Source organism: Grammomys surdaster, unplaced genomic scaffold, assembly GCF_004785775.1.
Source record: "Grammomys surdaster isolate TR1022 unplaced genomic scaffold, NIH_TR_1.0 126271, whole genome shotgun sequence".
Lineage (NCBI taxonomy): Eukaryota > Metazoa > Chordata > Mammalia > Rodentia > Muridae > Grammomys > Grammomys surdaster.
In genome coordinates this window covers 6,790,153-6,808,712 of record NW_021621071.1, presented here as the reverse complement: position 1 = coordinate 6,808,712, position 18,560 = coordinate 6,790,153, and the positions used below count along the sequence as shown (strand labels likewise).

The following is an 18,560-nucleotide window of genomic DNA, read 5'->3' as shown; positions in this document are numbered from 1 at the left end:
TGCTGGGAGGCACAGGGGATGGGATTGTGTGCACACAGCTTGTGCGTCTCTGGCAATGCTGGAGAGCCCTGGATCTTATCCTCGGGGTTTGTATGTTTAATGCACCTTTTGCATGTATGTTTCATTGGGATGCATATCAGACTGTGACATACAAAAAATTACACAAATAGGTGGTATTGATCACTTTCACTTTGGGTAATGGAAGCTGCTAGAGAGAATTGCATGGAGGCTAAATCTCAGGGCCCCAATGAGATGGCTGAAGGGGAGATTACCAAGCACATGTGGGGATTTCTGTGCTAATCCAGGGCTCTTACCACCGGCCTTCTGAGTATCCCTTGGGACACATTCTGAGGACAGGGTCTGGCCTTCTGTTGGCTCCACACTAAGCCAGTGCCCTGCCTCTTCTGCTTGGTACTTGGTGATCTTCAGCCTCTCGCCAGCCTCTGGTCCCCTGCCTCTTTCAGAAACTGTCTTCTGAGAAGCAAGTGAGCTAGGGCTTTTTCCTAACATTTTTCCAGCCTTGGCTCAGCCATTTTCTCTTCCTTTGTGAACTGAGCTGTGCATTTTCTTAGGAGACTGGGGCTGGCTTCAAAAGTCCCCGAGCATTTCATGTCTCCCCTTTCTCTCTGGTGTCCCCCATTTTCAGTGCCAGGTGCTCTAGAGCTGACCTTGGAGGGATGGGTGTAAATAGTACAATGGCTGCCCTGGTCCAAGACAAGAGTCAGCCAGCCCGCTGGGTACCACACACAGCAGCGGCGGTGGCCCAGCTAACTTAAGTGGAAAGGCTCGGATTTCTTTCATCACAGTGACACAGCCATGACTCGCCGTTCCTGGGTAGTCTTTGATCTGCTGTCTCTACAAGGCCTGCTGCCAATAAGCCTGGTCAGGAGTGATTCGCACTGTCCTCGAGCCAGGGAGAATGCTAAGACTGTACATGTCACCGTATCTCAAAGCACCCTGGGAAAGGCAGGTCAGAGAGGGGGAAACGTCTAAGCGGTGGGATGGTCTGTCAGGGACTCACAATCATGAACAGAAATGATGAGCTAAGACTGTTAAGCTTCAACATGTGTGGTGTGTGTGTGTGTGTGTGTGTGTGTGTACTTGTTAGCATGTGTGGCAGCATGTGTGTGGAGGGCCGAGGCTTTCTGTATTGGACGTCTTTTCTCAATCACCCTCCATCTTTCTTTCTTTATTGAATTAAATGATTTATTTGTATGGGTGTTTTACCTGCATGTGTGTCTGTGTATCATGTGCACGAAGTGCCTACCGAGGCCAAGAGAAGGTGACAGATCTCTTGGGACTAGAGTTAGAGACTACTTGAGAAGCCTGTTTGTTATCTAGGGAGAGGTAGAACATAGAACGGGAATGGATCCAGGTGGGAGAGGAGATGGGGAGGACCTGGGAAGAGAAGCCATAATCAGGATATACTCTATTTAAAAAAAAAATCTATTTTTAATAAGAGAAAAAATTGTCTTAATTGGAAATGAAACCAGCAATTGAGAAAACAGACAAGAGCTGTGATATTGTGGTCGTGTAGGTAGGTAGGCTTACAGCACTTTCACAAGACTAGCTGTGGTGGTGTGAGCCTGCCTGTCATCCCAGCGCTCAGGAGATGTTGGCAGAGTTTTGAGCCTGAGGCAAACTTGGGCTACATAGTAAGACACCATCTCAGAAAGAACTTGAGATCTGCTTTCCCGGTAGCATGTGTGAGGTCCTGGTTTTGATCTCAGGTATTTCAAAAACAAAACAGTTGTCCACAGGCATTAATATGCACTTTCATAAGAATATAAACAACTGGGGGATGGTGGTGGTGCACACCTTTGATTCCAGTACTTGAGAGGCAGAGGCAGGTGGATCTCTGAGTCTGAGGCCAGCCTGGTTTTTACAGGGAGAGTTCTAGGACAGCCAGGGTTACACAGAAAAACTCTGTCCCCTAAAAAAGCAGGAAAGCAAACAAAGGCTTGTACACTGAACAGACTGACATCAGAACCAAACAGGATTGGGGTGAAGAAAACACACAGACATATTTGTGATTGTGTATGCATTTCAGAGGGCATTTTGTTATTTACTGATACCCACAGAGGACAGTGATGTGTCAGTGATCAGTTTGGAAGGCGAGGCTTCCTGGGCACCTAGCTTAGCGGATGCTCAACGCTGGTGCTTAATGTTTCCTGGGTGATGGAATGAAAAGCTGGCAGCTGACGTCATCTACGACACCCCCAGCTCCTCGTTATTCTTCTGCAGGCATTGAGGAAATCCTTGGGTTTATCTTCAGTTGGGAGATAAATGGACCCAAACCTACCCACTGGGAGGAACTTCTACTACAAACTACTTTCTATAGAAGACATGGTTTGTTTATTTGATCCTAAATAGGAGATATAAAAGTGTGGGGCTGGGTCAGTTGCCTGTTAATGATCTATCAGTTTCTTAGGACAAAAATCTTAACTAATATTTTGCACACTGTGCACACGGCATTTAAATGCTCTCCTTCATGCTAGCTACCCACAGAATTATCTGAGCGAGCCTTGGGGGTCAAATTCGATGTCTGTTTATTCTCTCAAGTTCTGTTTCTTTCTCTGGTTCTCCTCTCACCACGAACAACCTAATGGCTTTTTCATTTTTACCTCCTTTTAGTCTAAATCGAGTTTTTTTTTTTTTTTTTTTTTTTTTTTTTGTTTTTTTAGAGACAGGGTTTCTCTGTGTAGCCCTGGCTGTCCTGGAACTCACTGTATAGACCAGGCTAGCCTCGAACTCTCAAACTCAGAAATCCGCCTGCCTCTGCCTCCCAAGTGCTGGGATTAAAGGCGAGCGCCACCACTGCCCGGCCTAAATCGAGTTTTTATGCCTTGGTATTTGGGGTTGGCTTTCTGAGGTGTCTGTCCTGTGCACTGCAGGGTGTTCAATAGCATCTTTGGCCTCTTCCATTATGTACCAGTAACACTTCCGGTATGGTGATCGGAAAAACGTCTCTTGACACTGCCCAGTGTCTCCTGGGTGTGAGACACCATCTGGTGCAGAGCCACTACCCAAGACAGCCACTCGTGCTGGCAACCAGACATGGTAATGTAACAGTCACCCGGGTGGTACTGGTTTTGAAGAGATGAAAGGTTCATGGAGATCAGTAAAACAGGACAGAAATTCTGCACAAAATCAACTTTAGAAATGTCTTATTTGTTTTTGGGACACAAAATGTACTTCCCCTTCATCTCTGTCAGGCAATTGCCCTGACATTAGAAGCTCAGAGAAGATGGTTCCATGGCACTATTGGGCCAAACCCACCTGTGGTGAGAGGCAAAATTTTCTAAAATTCAGAAGCAAAGGAACTTAACATCTGGTCTGGGTCATGTGAGGTTTTTGGAGGGAATTTGGTATTTGCCACTTCCACAGCCAGGAACATGCTGACTGCACATTCGGGGGTGCTGAGGGTCAGCTTATCATGCGGTGAAGGATTCATGTTGGACTACAGTTCTAAAGCTTTGCCGGAAGATTGGGGCCTTCTGGATTTTGTTAAGATGTACAGTCAAAGAGTCCTGATATTGTTCAGTTGGTCTTTATGTAACTCAGCAGCCATATCGATAGGACAACTGTCCTAAGAGCTGGGTTCAGAGGTCAAAAGTCTGGGAAGACTTGAGGTCCCTGCCTGAGATAGTCTAGTCAGGCAAAAAGGAAGTCCTTGGTTATGTCCATGGGGTGCGCAGGTATCAGTGTTTGCTGTTGACCAGGTTGATGGTTGTGAGGAGGGACAGGCAGGTGGATTAGGTTCTGATTTGAGTTTGCTTTGGGTGTTGGGTTTGGTTTTACTCTTGTGTTACTTCTAACTGATAAAGGACCAGCTTTGGGGAGAGCAGACGTTCTAAGATAGCTTTCCAACTTTGAACTTAGTGGTCTAAATCTTCTGTACTCACAGTGGAAAGAACAATTGCGATCATTTTTTTTTTTAAAATCTGGTTCCACATTTTGATGGGGAACATATATGCCCTGGGATGCTGTGTGTGTGTGTGCATGTGTATACATGTGTGTGTGTGTGTATGTATAAAGGAATGATAGGAAATGCCAGAAAGAAGGAAGATGGTAGAAGCTGGGAATCATCAGAGGAAAAAAAAAGTCCAAAGAGACTGACAAAACAGTTAAGTTTGAGACTTAATGCTGTGAATGGCAGAAGGGAATCTTTCTAAATGACAGAGATTAGAATCCCGAGGGAAAAGGGGTCCCTGAAGAACAGATCACCATAGTGAGAAGTTTGTGATAAATCCATGGAACACCGATCACAGTCCTGCTTGCTGGTCACACAGGACAATCTGAGGTTTGCCTTAGGCTCCCGTGATGGCTAAGAATGGCCGTGAAGCCCAGTGAGCAGCGGATTCTCTAGATGAGAATCTGGCGATCGGAAAGACATGTATCTCTTTGATTTCCTGCCTGCCTTTTTATTTCTCAATGCCTTGCTGTCGTTTGCTTGTTTTGGTTTGGATTTTAGAGGTAAGATCTTGCTACGTAGCCCAGGCTGCCCTTGAACACATCACATAGACCTGGTTGACTTTGAACTTTCAGTGCTCCTGCCTCTGCCTCTTGAGTGCTGGGCTTATGGGCACATGCCACCATACAGGGCTTCGTTCAAGTTTCTGAAGTTTTTCTGAAGTGATTCATCGAATCTTCTTTGTACTGACAGTAAATTTTATATTTCCCTATTCCATTTAATCTACGCTCTCGGTCACTTGACTGAACAAGGCTGAAAGTGAATACTTGGGGTAATGGAAACTGTGGACTGTGAGAATGGGACAATGAAGAAGGAGACAGAACATCCAGGGACCAGGCAGCTCTCAAGGCTTGGACAGGAGAGGAAAAGTCGGTGGGCTCTTACACATTGAGATTGAGCCCCAGAGTCAGGGCAGAGCTGTCCCTAGGAGCTGGGAGAAAATACACAAAGGCTTGGCTTCACTGCCACCCTGATATGCAGATCGTGTCAAAACACAACTAGGCTAAGCCTGTCCTCGGATTGGTCAGACCGAAGGGACATTTGACTGTCTATGAGGTAGAGCGCAGGAGAAATGATCTAGGCAGGTGAAAAGTCAGGCAGAAGAGGATAAATCCCTTTTATTTTGGAGCCCTGGCCATGCAGGATAACAACTCATTTTAGGATGGAAAACTTGCTCATTTGGGCTCATTGAGCAAGTCACAATTCGGTTTTAAGTGTGAGGACAGAATGGAGCCTGTGTCGGCTGGTTTTTCGTGTCAACGTGACACAAGCTAGAGTCATCAGAGAGGAGGGAGACTCCGTTGAGGAAACGCCTCCAGGAGATCCAGCTGTAGGGCATTTTCTCAATTAGCGATGCGTGGGGGAGGGCCCAGCCCATTGTGGGTGGTGCCATCCTTGGGTTAGTGGTCCTGGGTTCTATAAGAAAGCAGGCTGAGGAAACTACAGGAAGCAAGCCACTAAGCAGCATCCCTCCATGGCCTCTGAATCAGCTTCTGCCTTCAGGTTCCCGCCCTGCTTGAGTTCCTGTCCTGACTTCCCCCAGTGATAGATTGTTAATTTGGAAGTGTAAACCGAATAAACCCTTTCCTCAACTTGGTGTTTTGATCATGGTGTTACATCACAGCAATAGAAACCCTAAGACAAATTGGTACCCGTATAGTGGGGTGTCACTGTGACAGACCTGACCATGTTTTGGGGAAGATTGTGGAAGGACTTTGGAACTTTGGGCTAGAAAAGCCATTGAGTGTTGAGAGCTCAGTGGGATGTTCTGTGGGAGCTTGGAGGATGAGAATGTTGAGAGCAGTGCAGACGATGGAGGCCTGGCTTGTGACATTTCAGAGGGAAGACTGAAAACTCTAGCAGGACCGTTTGCTATTTTGATTTAAGTCTGTGGTTCTGGTCAGCTGGGGCTGAAGAATCCACTGTGATTAACAAGATACCAGAACTACTGAGGTGAAAACTTTGTGTTACTGGGACTATTGATGCTGGCTAGTTGGGGCTAAGAAATTAGCAGTGATTAAGAAGAAACCAACATCACTGAGGTGAAACCTTCTGGGAAGTGTTTTCTGAGTGCATAAAGAAGCTGTGTTCCAGAGGCAGCCAAGGAAGCAACCAGACTTGGTAATGTGTAAGAAATACCCAGGTGGTGCTGGTTTTGAAGGGACGAAGGGGTCCTGCAAAGCAGCTGAAGGTTGGCACTGGGAGAGGCCATTAATGAAGGTGCAGCCTCAGTGGCAGTTGAAGGCCTAGGACTGAAAAGGTTACACAAAGAAGCTGAGGCTTGGGACCAGGAAGAGAGCCTCTGAAGAGAGGCTGTTGGTGAACATGCAGCCAGTTGCAGCAAGGGATCTCAGTGGTTTTAGAGATGGCCAGTACCAAGGGATGACCACCAAGAACAGCAGCAGCAGTGGAGTAGAGCCAGTCGGAGCCTAGAAGACAAGGTGTGTGTGCTACAGAGGGCAGAGCTGGAGAAGTGACCCAAGCCCTTTGAAGGAGTCCGGGAGATCCCAGGTATTGGGTGGATGGATTTTGATTTTGCTTTGCTCTGATTGTGACTGTGCCCTGATTTTTTTTTTCCCTCTTGAAGTTAAGTATTTTACTGGAGCCCACAGTTAAGAGACTTGGATGTAAGAGATTAGATATTTTAAAGAAACTGAACATTTAATGTGTTTGAGTTTGTAGACTGTGAGACTTTTAAAGTTATAGGTCTTGGGGGATGAATAAGAAAGTAAGGGCTGAGGCTTAGTAGTGATGTGCTTGTGTGTCCAGTTGACAAGGGGTCAGTTGTCCTGGCTGGTTTTGTGTCAACATGACACAAGCTAGAGTCATCAGAGAGGAAGGAGCCTCTGTTGAGGAAATGCCTCCATGAGATCCAGCTGCAAGACATTTTCTCAGTTAGTGTTCTGTGGGAGAGGGCCCAGCCCACTGTGGGTGGTGCCATCCCTGGGCTGGTGGTCCTGGGTTCTATAAGAAAGCAGGCTGAGCAAGCCTTGAGGAGCAAGCCAGTAAGCAGCACCCCTCCATGGCCTCTGCATCAGCTCCTGCCTCCAGGTTCCAGCCCTGCTTGAGTTCCTGTCCTGACTTCCTCCAGTGATGGACTATCGATCTGGAAGTGTAAGCCGAGTAAAAACCTTTCCTCCGCAGCTTGCTCTTGGGTCATGCTGTTTCATCACAGCCATAGAAACCTTAACTAAGGCGGAGACAATCTCAAAATTTGAAGAAATGTAGAGGAACTTAAAGGATTCTCAGTAATAAAGGTGCAGAAGAGATGCAGAGGAATAGAGACAAGTGAACACACCTTCCCATCTCTTCATAAAACTATTCTGTGTCCAGCTGATGACTTTGGATTTAGGAATGGAAACACTATTCTTCAAAGGCGGCTAAGTAGACAGTTATTTGTATTTGAGCAATAGAACCAAAGAGAAGAAGATGACGGGGGGACTTATCATCCCCCTCAAGATGTGTACTCAGGGCAAATGTCTAAGGCAGTGGCGACTGGGAAGGGTTGGGGCTCTGGCCTTTTAGAGAGGTAATGGGGCTTGAACCCATAGCCTGTCTGTACATCATGCTTTGGGGATTGCCGTCCTTTCTTGGGAGCTAAAACGGTGTGGACCAACTTAGAGAACTATCTACGCACAGCGTCTCTTCTAATAGCAAAGCATTCTAGTCCTATAAGAAAAGCCAGTTAATGAAGGGGTCATTGCTTTTTGCCCCTTGCGAGGCCTGTTGAGATTTGAGGTCTTGTGGGAATGCGTTTGTTAGAATACAGCGCATCGCATTGGGACTGTGTGATGGGGGAAGGAATAGGCGGTTCTTGCCAGCTTTCTTCTGTAATGACACGTGAAGGCCAATGGCTAGGGCTCAAAGACAGAAGCTCTGCTCTGCCCTGCGGCTGACGGTTGTCCTGAGCAGGGAGGATCCAGAGAGGTCTCCAGGGCTGGGGAGGTTTGGCACAAACCTGTGACTAGCTGAGGCAAAGTGCTAGCAGATTCAGGGCCTTACAGACAGCATGGTATAGTAAGGAAGTGTGGGCTCCTGAGCCAGATAAGCCTGGCTGGGTTCAGGAAAATGAGTTCTCTGACGTCTGCTTTCATCTTTAAAGTGGAGCTAATGGGACATTGACCTCATTGGTCTCCTTCAGGGACTTGGAGTTCATCTGTGGACTTCAGACGTGATTTCAAGGAGCACGGAGACACCCACTCAGTGTCACTGCTATTAGAGTTTCTTGTTTCTGAAGCCACAGCTCAAGGTTCGTGGCATGCCAGGCGGAAAGGCTAGCACTGAGGACGCAAAGCTTTCCAAAGCTGCGGGCCTGCAGAACGTAACCCGAGGGCTTCTGTAAGGCGGTTGGCAACTCTGTTTTCATTGTGCGGTCCTGGACCCTGTAATCCATGAAGCTCTAATGTCCTAAGACAACCGGATCGATAGACAAAGTGACTGGTCCCATGCTGTGACAAAATTGGGATGGTTTCGCTTAGGACTGTGTCCCGCAGATCCAATCCATGCCATCCTTTGGTGGTGAAGCACTTGGCTATGCAGTTTTCATATCCTCTTAGCTTTGTTTTCCTGTGTCCAAGATGAAGAAGCAGGAGGAGGAGGAGGAGGAGGAAGAGGAGGAGGAGGAGCAGCAGCAGCAGTAGCAGCAGGAGGAGGAGGAGTGGCAGGAAAAGGAGGAGCAGCAGCAGCAGGAGGAGGAGGAGCAGCAAGAGGAGCAGCAGCAGTAGGAGGAGCAGCAGCAGCAGGAGGAGGAGGAGCAGCAAGAGGAGGAGGAGCAGCAGCAGGAGGAGGAGAAAGAGGAGGAGGAGGAGGAGCAGCAGCAGCAGGAGGAGGAGGAGGAGCAGGAGGAGAAGGAGGAGGAAGAGGAGGAGGAGGAGAGGGTTTAAGATAGTCCAGCAAGGCTGGAAGCATTGGAGGCTGGGTGTGTTAGATTCCAGTACCAGTGGCTCAAAGTTTGAACACGTGACAAGAACTGAGTGACAGAGTTGGAAAAGGGGACAGCTTAGAGTCACGGGAGGAGCTAGCCCAGTGAGAAGGGAAGAGGAAAATGGAGGAAGAGGGTAAAGAGGTAGAGAGAAAAACGAAGATCAGACAATGAATGAAATAGTTCTTGAAGAGAAATGGAACTTTCGGGTGCTGAGGGATTTAAGGGTTACGGAAAGACGGTAACAATAGTTATAGAGGTGGGCGTGAGATGGTCAGGAAGTCAGCGGAACAACTATAAGTAGAAAACGGCTTCTGGGATGGCGTGGCATGGCATGGTATGGTTTGTCTCTCATCTCTGTAGTTAAAGAAAAAACGAGAGGTACGGGAAGGAGCCCGGAAAGAAACAGGACCCTTTGTGTCCGGGCCTTTGTTTCTACGGGATTGAACTCTGATCTGTTATGGCTCTTTCCAAAGCTAATCAAATGTAGGTGTATACATGAATATGATATCCCTTATTTGGTTATGCTAATCATTTTGGGCTGTATAACTTCCATGAAAGCCCCTTGGTGCTAGACAACGTGGACGTGTTTGAGATTTGCAGGATCATAATGCCCTTCAGAGTTCTGAGTAGCTTGTACGGTAGGATCATTTCTCTAAATGCTGGCCAGTTCCTGGGGGTTGTTTCCAGACTGGTGTGGACTGCTTTATGTAAAGTAGGAAGCTGGGCTAGAACCAGGTCCTGGGGCGATGAGGTGTTTCCTTAGGGGATTCTTCGGGGTGCTCGTTGTTAAACTCCAGGATGTCCGTTTCTTTATCCAAGTTTTCCATTAAGTACAGGATGTCGGCAGAGACTGCAGAGCCAGTCCCAGGATGGATTCCGTTGGTCTCTGAGGATGTTCCCGTGTCAAGTAAAAGAGCATCCCCGGTACTCGCAGGATCCGGACCTAAGTTTCCCAGGGAGGTATGCCTGGACTCCCGAAACTCTGGCAGGCTCCACCTTTTGGGGAATCGATCATCATCTAGATCTTCCTCAAACTTGAATAAGTCTCTTTCAGTACCGTCTGAAATAGTCTGGGGATTGGGGTCTCCAGTTGGTGTCGCCTTCCCTGAGGGCTCTACCTGCTGCTCAGGCTTGCTTGGCTGCACCCCAGTGAACTCGAGGCTCAAGATGGAGGTAGCGGAGTCATGATGATGGTTGTCTGCTGAGAACGCCGGTGCTTCAGCTGCAGTGATTAGGACCTCGGGGACCTGGGGCATTTTGGTAGGGGAGGCCCTCACACTGGACTGCGGGGTCAGGCTCTGCAGCGTGCTGGTGCGGCTGGTCTCCCTGATGGTAGATAGTTCGCCCATGCTGGAGTGCAGCTTAGGGCTGCCCTCTTGGGAGTGGGATTGCTTCCGGGTAGGTGAGCCTCGGTGGGGGTTCCGGGAGGGCACATCCAGCAGATCCCGAGCTGGGCTTGGGGGAAAGAACATGGAGCTGTCGCTCGCCTGCCTGCCAAAACTCCTCCTCCTCCTGGGGCTGCCGGGGTGCTCGTGGGTACTCAGGAAGCGCTTGACCCTTCTGATCACCGAGTGGCGGTGGCCATGTTTCTCATAGTTCCAAAGCCAGTCCTCGGCGGGGAAGTCGGACCCGGAAAGCCTGAAGGAAGCACACGACAGAAGACAGATTAGCTGCAGGATGAACGTGGGCGGTCACAAAGTTAAAAGGTGAGTCGTGGCGACTGCCGCTTACACAGTCAAAATGATAACTGAGGAAGCGTAGAGGGAAAGAATGTATGAGCACATGGTCCATTAAGAGTGAAGTGATGACGTCATCTTATATCTAGTCGCCTCTAGAAAATTCCACTGAATAGACGTCTCCCCTTATCTCTGAAAGCTACATCCCAAGTTCACCAGTGGATTCCCAGATATATACCAGACTGTGGATGGGCTGCCTTTCCTATCTTAGCTAAACATGTACCGCTCACGGCTATAACTTACTTATTTAGAGACAGAGTCTCATGTATTCCAGGCTATACTGACTAGGATGTTTTGAACTTCTAATCCTGCTATCTCCACTTCCCAAGTTTTGGGACTACAGGCATGCAGTACCACACTTGGCTATGTGGCTAGATAGCTTTTAAGCTAAAGAAATGTTATTACTATGTGTCTCTGTGTATGGTGCGTGTGTTGTGAGTGTGGGCACACATGTGTCATGGCATAATTGCGGAGTGCCCTCCGATGAGGCCAGCTTGTGGGAGTCAGTTCTTTCCCTCCGGGGTGTGGGTTCCAGGGATCCAACTCGGGTGGTCAGGCTTCTGTGGCAAGTCTATTTGTACCAGCCGAGCCATCTTGTCTATCTTTCCGTAACGTTTGCAGCATTGAGCATGACAGCAAAACTATCGTGGGTTCTCTTTTCATTCTCACAATATTTTCATTCTTTTCAATATCATGGGTAGATTCATCCTTGTCCCTATTAATAAACGGCATACTTTTTTTTTTCATTAATCAAGAACTTTTCACGTAAGGGACACACCTCTTAGACAGAGCCCAAAACTATCAGTGCTGTTACTCTTGTAGGTTATTGTTAAGCAGAAAAATAAATTAAGGTATCTTTCTGACCACAAGCATGCAGGTACCGATGTCGATCTGATAACTGAGCTAGGTAGGGAGTTAGGGGCAGGTAGGGCGCGTACCGCAGATACACCGGACAGAGGGGGTGGCTCACAGCCAGATGGGGTGCTGTCAGAGCCCCACATATCCCTGCACTGTCAGAGTGACACACATTTTACGATCTACGAGTTGTTTCCGTAACCTCCAACTTAATATCTTTGGGCTGTGGTTGACTCAGTGTAATTGAAACCAGTGGAAGCAAAAGAGCAGACCAGAGGGGCTTTTCATAAACGTATAAAGGCATGAACACGAAGGAACGGCACCATGGTGTTAGGAGGAAAATAGTTTTACCCACATGGACTCTCTTCTGGAGTCTTGGTGACCTCTGGGGCTTTCCGGATCACACTTTGAAAATTACTGACCTAGCAACTTGAACGTTAGTGTACGCTGTGCATTTTTTTCTTTTTATTAGAGTTGAAATAAAGACAGACTTCCTCAGGACCCATCATTCCCCTCCCCTTATAAAAAAAAAATAATGGGTCATAGCTAAACTCAAGTGACTTCAAGGACTGGTGGGATGGCTCAGTGCTTAGTGCCTGGCAACCTGAGCTTGATCTCAAGAACCCAAGGGAAAGGACACTAGAAGGTTGTCTTCTGACCTTCATACTGCTTATGTGGTGTATGTGTGCTGAGCTAATGTCTGGCGAATGTTTGATACTTCAGCTTCTCAGTCAGGGCTCAGGGAGGGGGGTCAGAACATCATGGATAGGTCGTACGGAGGTGAGGTGGGCTCCCTCTGTGGTTGGGGTCCCCGGGTAGGTTTGATGGATTTTCCTCGGCTAAGCATTCCCCATGGAAATGCTGACATATAAGTTGTGGGGTGACGTGTTGGGATGACATGTCTACTCTTTTCAATTCCCTTCAAGGATTCAATAAAATATGCAAATGAGGCAAGGAAGCCCTTGGACAGTGAGGTCTACCCCCGCTTCAGGTCAAGGGTTGTCCCATGTCTCTGTCAGCTTCAGCCTTAATTGGGTTTGAAGAACAACTTGGGACACTTGCCCTGAAGTGACAAATGGCTCGCGCTGGCTCAGGGAGCAGCAGCAACTGTGCTGTCCCAGTCCAGAGCCGGTGATCACACCCACGGTGACAGGATGCCTTCTGCGACACGCAGGAAAAGGCTGATGGGATGCAGGTGAGAGCACATAGAGAACTGACAGAGAAAATGTGCTCCTGTGCTTATGAATAAAAGATGGATGAGAGGGTCGCCCAGCTAAGTGTCCTGGGACGGGGCTCGATTACAGCCGCATGCTGTTATCCCGAAGCCCCAGCAGTGTCCTTGGCTATCGGATAGTCTCCTGGCCCTCCCTCCGCAGCCAGTGCGGATCCTGTTACATCATCCCTTGGGAGATGCAGACTCATGCTTTGGTGGCCCCGGTGACCCTGCTGGTTGGGTTTCATTAGGTCAGCTCACAGGACCTAATTAGTCACGCTTTACAGCAATCTACTTAGCTGGGGAGGACACGGAGGAGTGGCAGATACAGCCACTCACTACGACTGCCACACTGGAGGTGCTCTGAGAACACAAGGTCACGCTGGCACACTCTTTATGGGACAGACATACGCTCTCCTCTTGGGACACTGACAATTCATTTGGTTTGTCTCCCCTTAACAACGTGCCTCCCAGACAGAGGGTCATGGTCTTCTAGAACAAAATCTGTATTAATATTGTTTCAGAACTTTGTGACTCAAAAGGAAAAATCAAATAAACAAAACAAAGCAACATGGACCGGCAAGATGGCTCAATGGGTAAGGGTATTTGCCACCTATCTTGATGAGCAGAGTTTGATCTCTGGAACCCATGTGGTAGAAGGACAGAACAGGTATTGGTAAGTCATCTTGTGACTCCACATATACACAAAGGCCTACGTATGCTCAACACACACACATGTATACACAAACACAAATATACATACACATATATACACACATTGATACCTATTCATACACATACATACACATATACACATTCAAATACATACACATACACACTACACACATAGACACATTTTATACACACATACACACTCATACACACACATACACACCAAGCAAGTATATATATATAAAAAAAGAACAAAAGCCCCATCTGTACACTAATGTTGTGGAGAGGTACACTCACCCACAGCAATCACAATACGCCCCTAGGTTAAACAGGAAAAAACCAGATATGTAAGTGAGCCGACTGGGAAAAGGTCCATTAGCTGATCCACACTAGACCTGCCAAGGAAACCCGCCATATTATACTTTTCTGCCTCATGAGACTGTGGTGTAGATACACAAGATTTACCTGCTAAATTTTATGGCTAACTTTATCGAGCCTCAACCACGAACACTTTGTTATCACATACTTTATATGGTACAATTTTAAAGGAGGGAGAAGGCATGGGTATAAACATCTACATTTGAAATTGAGTTTTTGTACCAGCAATTTTTTTTTTTTTAAACAAAGAATTAGACCTGCATAGATGAAGAACAGGCAGGACATTTCCCGAGAAATCGGTGACTTGGGACGAACAAGGGAGTGGGAATTAGCCTGCTTTTGAGTTGGTGTGAAATGGATGATGTTGGTCCTGGCCAGGATGCCAGTCTTCAGGTGGCTGTGAGGGTTTGGGCTTTGTCTTCCAGGCTGAAACTGTCTGGTTTTGCTATTGCCTGCACTAGAAAGGCTACGTGAACAGCAATGCTGATGTGTGTGTAGGGTAGGAAACGCGCCTTGGAAGGGGTCCACACCTCCAGCCTCAAACTGGGCCTGGGAAGGATACTTGGGGTCTCACGGACCTCATGATGAAGTAATGAGAGGTGTCCCCAAGGTCCTTGTGTCAGGACAGAGCGGCTGCACAACTCCTCAGTATTACAGAATGAATGGCCTTTTGACACTCAATGCCTACCATCTCCTCCTTTCTCTAAAAGCCAGAGGTTTTGATGTTCTTGTGTGATTGACATGTGTATGTGTATCTATATGTCTAGTGTGTATAGTGTATGTGTTTATGTACGATGTGTTTTGATGTTCTGATCTGTAGAAACTCAGTTTAAGAATGGAATGGCCCAAAGATTAGAGGGTATGCTAAAAAATAAATGAGACAAAGTCCAGTGTATTTAAGTCACTCTCGATCTCATTATGTAGAGAGACTTCAAATGTATCCTCTTGTTTCTACTTTCCAAGTACTGGGATGATACTACTGTACATACCTGGTTGCTGACATGTTGGGGATTGAATATATCTGCACCTTCATTTAATTTTAATTTTTATTTTTTTTTTGGTTTTTCGAGACAGAGTTTCTCTGTGTAGTCCTGGCTGTCCTGGAACTCACTCTGTAGACCAGGCTGGCCTCAAACTCAGAAGTCCGCCTGCCTCTGCCTCCCAAGTGCTGAGATTAAAGGCATGTGCCACCACTGCCCGGCTTCATTTAATTTTTAAAGTGTATTTTTCGCACATGCCAGAGGCCCCAATGTTGAAGCACATGCTAGGAACACTCCCATTTTGTAACTTTGTGTCAGGGATGGTCAGCTGAAACAGCCAGTTTGTATTCCAGAACTCATTTGAATTGAGACAGGCAGGCAATTAGACACAGGAGGACATTCCCAGAAGGTGCTATGTAGTCACCAGTTTAGAGAGGTGGAAAGAAAGAGTTGTTTCAAGTAGGACAAAGGACTCTGTGAACTTGAGGGGCAGCATGCTGCCACCCAGGTAAGACACTAGCTCTGTGTCTCGACACCACACACGGCAAACTGGTAACGATGACATTTTTACCTGCCTTTTTATGTTGCTCAGGAGTTGAAAGGGTGGCTATATGTCAGAGAACTTTGGAGAACAAACGCTGTGAAAAGAATTCTGTCAGTCACTGGCAACTCTCAGAAGCAGTCTCCGGGGGCCAGAGAAGGGGCAAGAAGGCTCAACAGTAAAGGCCTTTCTCTTTTTTGAAAGAGTTCTTTAAAAACTGTCACTGCAGTAGAGAGCTTCCCCAGACAGTTGAAAACCTTAGATAGGATGACTTAGCAGCTAGTTAACAGACTGGAGCACTGGCTGTGTGTGGAGAGGGTGTACAAGGGCTGGCAGAAGCTGGGAGAATCAGGGCAGGAGGCCAGGGCTGACTACATGACGGGAGCTAGGAGACAGCTCTGTCCTGCCCTGGCCTTTCAGGATTATTTTTTTTTTCTGTCATCTGCTAGACATTGTCACCTCTTTAAGTCACCCACACACAGATGCAGGACACGTGGGAGTGAGCAAGGTTGTCTGTCCCATGCAGACTGCTTTTGAAAGAAATATAGAAGGAAGGAAGGAAGGAAGGAAGGCATGCTGCAGAGCCGCGAGATGTCTAAGTGGAAGCTAGTTTCATAGCCAATGTTGAAAAAGAATAACAAGACCCGGCATTTAAAAACATCCATTGAACACCTAGAGACACAAGCACTAAGGGCCTAGACAGTGTCGACTCTAGAGAAGCTCGCTCAGGGTGCAGAACAATCTCCATCCAGTGTTACTATAACAAGGAAGGCAAGAGCCTGGCTTCCGAGGGCCACAGCACAGTGCCCGCTTAGTATGTGTCTGATGTATAAAGACCAGAACAGGCCCCTAACGAATGACGTGGAAGACTTAATGTGTTCTGTTCTGTTTTCGAAGCAAGTCTGTCCTCACTAGTGTAACGGTGTAATTACAGAGCTTTGGGAAGTTGAGAGAGCAAACTCCACCTCACTGGCCTTTCTTTGTTCCACATTTGAAATAGTGTTTTGAGAATTTAAACTCAAATAATAAAAAGTCGTCTTGACATAATAGAAATGAGCTTAGGAGAAATGGGACTTAATATGGGGAGTTCTAGTTCCCACGTCAGCTTGATTGTTTTAAAACTGTGGCGCTCTCAGAGTCGGAAGGCTACACTGGCAGGAGCTGGTGAGGAGCCTGAGAGTCTCTCAGGGCAGAGGCACGTGCTGAGGAGCAGTCGGACATAGGCAACAGGGCTACCAAACCCATAAGAGGGGAACACTTGTTTTAAATCTCATGCATGTCGGAATGACAGACAAAGCTGTAAGTACAGATTAACAAATGGACGAATAACCCTCGTGCTGAACTGGGAGGCAACAGGTTATGAGGAAAAGTTAATGACCATAATGTGTCCACCCAGCCTCCTGGTGGACAGGTCCTACGTGCGGGGCATCTTGGGAGTCACTCAGGCTAGAAACCGTTCTAGAACCTCCACCTTCCCACCACCTCTTTGTGACTTATTTGAGAGCTCGGACCGAGAGTTGTGACAAAGTTGGTCTCCCACACCTTTCCTAAGGCTCATCTAACTTCAGGATACCACCTCGGCTATGATGTCACGGTTCCCACGGCTTGACGGAGGCACTATGGCCCAGCCTCCCTCGCCCCCTCCCTCCCCAAATACTTTTGTATTCTGCAGACGTTCTCTTGGCAAAGACAATTAAGCCGTGCACACCTGATACTATTTAAAGGTGAGAACTGAGCACCTAAGGTGACCCCTTGTTGGCAGGCGGAAGAGTCCCTGTGGCAGTGATGAGATGAACTTAGTGTACATTATCTCTTTGGGAGGCTGGCCACTCCTTCCTTTCCGGTCCATTAGGGGAAAGGAAGTCAATATGCCAAGAGTACATTTTTGAGGAAGTTAGTGATTTAGAACTTAAGCTATTCTTAGTGGTTTATAACATAAGCATGCCATTGTATCTGCCAGACTATGTATTTTCTTATAAAGATAAAATAAACTATTTGAACATATCAGCTAAGAAATGACTGAAAAAAACCTGGCTAGAAAGACACTTAATGAAAAAAAAATTAATGAACTCTAGCAAGACCTTTGCTTGATACAATGTGTGTTTCCGTGTATTTGAATTAGTATTATCTATCATACCAGCTTGAATACTTTGTGTGCATTGTGTAAGTTTGTATAAATGTAAGATGGGGATCCTGGCATGGTAAACAGGCTTAGAAGTTCTGCCGGAAAGATAAGTAGAGAGTCATCATTTTCAACACAAATGATGGAGTTTTCCAAAATAAGTCTTAAAATGTTCCATTTCTAACTAGAAGGAATACTTAGCAGACTAGGCTTTCCTCCTGTCTACTAAGCAGATCCTTTCGCCACATGGATCCTTCTAGAAGATTACCGCAAATGTACAGAAGAGTGGCGTGTTATTTAACGGAGCGGTGAGCTGTCTGCACGCACATGGGTGAGCATGCTGAAGGTCAGTTGGGCAGAGAAGAAGCACTGCTGAGACGCCGTGGGCTCCATTTCTCGAGGTTGGAGCTGTCTGTCACAGTGGACAGCTTGTTGGCATTCTAAAGCTCTCGAGGGATTACTGCTGCTTTTTTCTGTTGGGTGTTTTGATTTTCATGACAGGATTAAAGGGAGCTATGAGACGTCAGGTCTTTAATTGCACACACTGTATTCCTCCTCATCTCCAACACTGGTGTCTCGGGTAACATCAGGGAATAAAAATGGAATCCTAGAGTGACTCATGATGGTGTCACATGAAGATAAAAGCATTCTCATTCTATTTTTAAATAGACACATACATACCTATGCATACACACACACGTGAACACACACACACATATACTACATATACATGTGTGGTGAAAGGAACTACTTAGGAGAGAGGAGAGATAGCCTAGTCTTCTAAGAATTCCTTCTCACTGGGCAGTGGTGGTGCACGCCTTTAATCCCAGCACTTGGGAGGCAGAGGCAGGCGGATTTCTGAGTTCGAGGCCAGCCTGGTCTACAGAGTGAGTTCCAGGACAGCCAGGGCTACACAGAGAAACCCTGTCTTGCAAAACAAAAACAAAACAAAGCAAAAAAAAAATTCCTTCTAGCTAGAAATGGAGAAATTTAAGACTTATTTTGGAAAATTTTATTGTTTGTATTGAAAATAATGACGCTCTACTTATCTTTCCAGCAGAACTTCTAAGCGTGTTTACAGTGCCACAATCCCCATCATATATTTATACAATCTTGTAATATATATGTGTGTGTGTGTAACACTAGGGGCATATCTTGTTTTATAA

General features: G+C 46.8%; 1 protein-coding gene across 1 annotated transcript in view; it reads right to left on the bottom strand.

Annotated features, from left to right (window-relative positions):
- Positions 1-8,765: 8,765 nt before the first annotated feature.
- Best3 (bestrophin 3) overlaps positions 8,766-18,560 on the bottom strand; it is a 39,220-nt gene continuing 29,425 nt past the window's right edge. Inside the window, exon 8 of the mRNA XM_028759073.1 lies at positions 8,766-10,535. Coding sequence (XP_028614906.1) covers positions 9,623-10,535 — 913 coding nt within the window. The 3' untranslated portion in view covers positions 8,766-9,622. The remainder of the gene's footprint in view (positions 10,536-18,560) is intronic.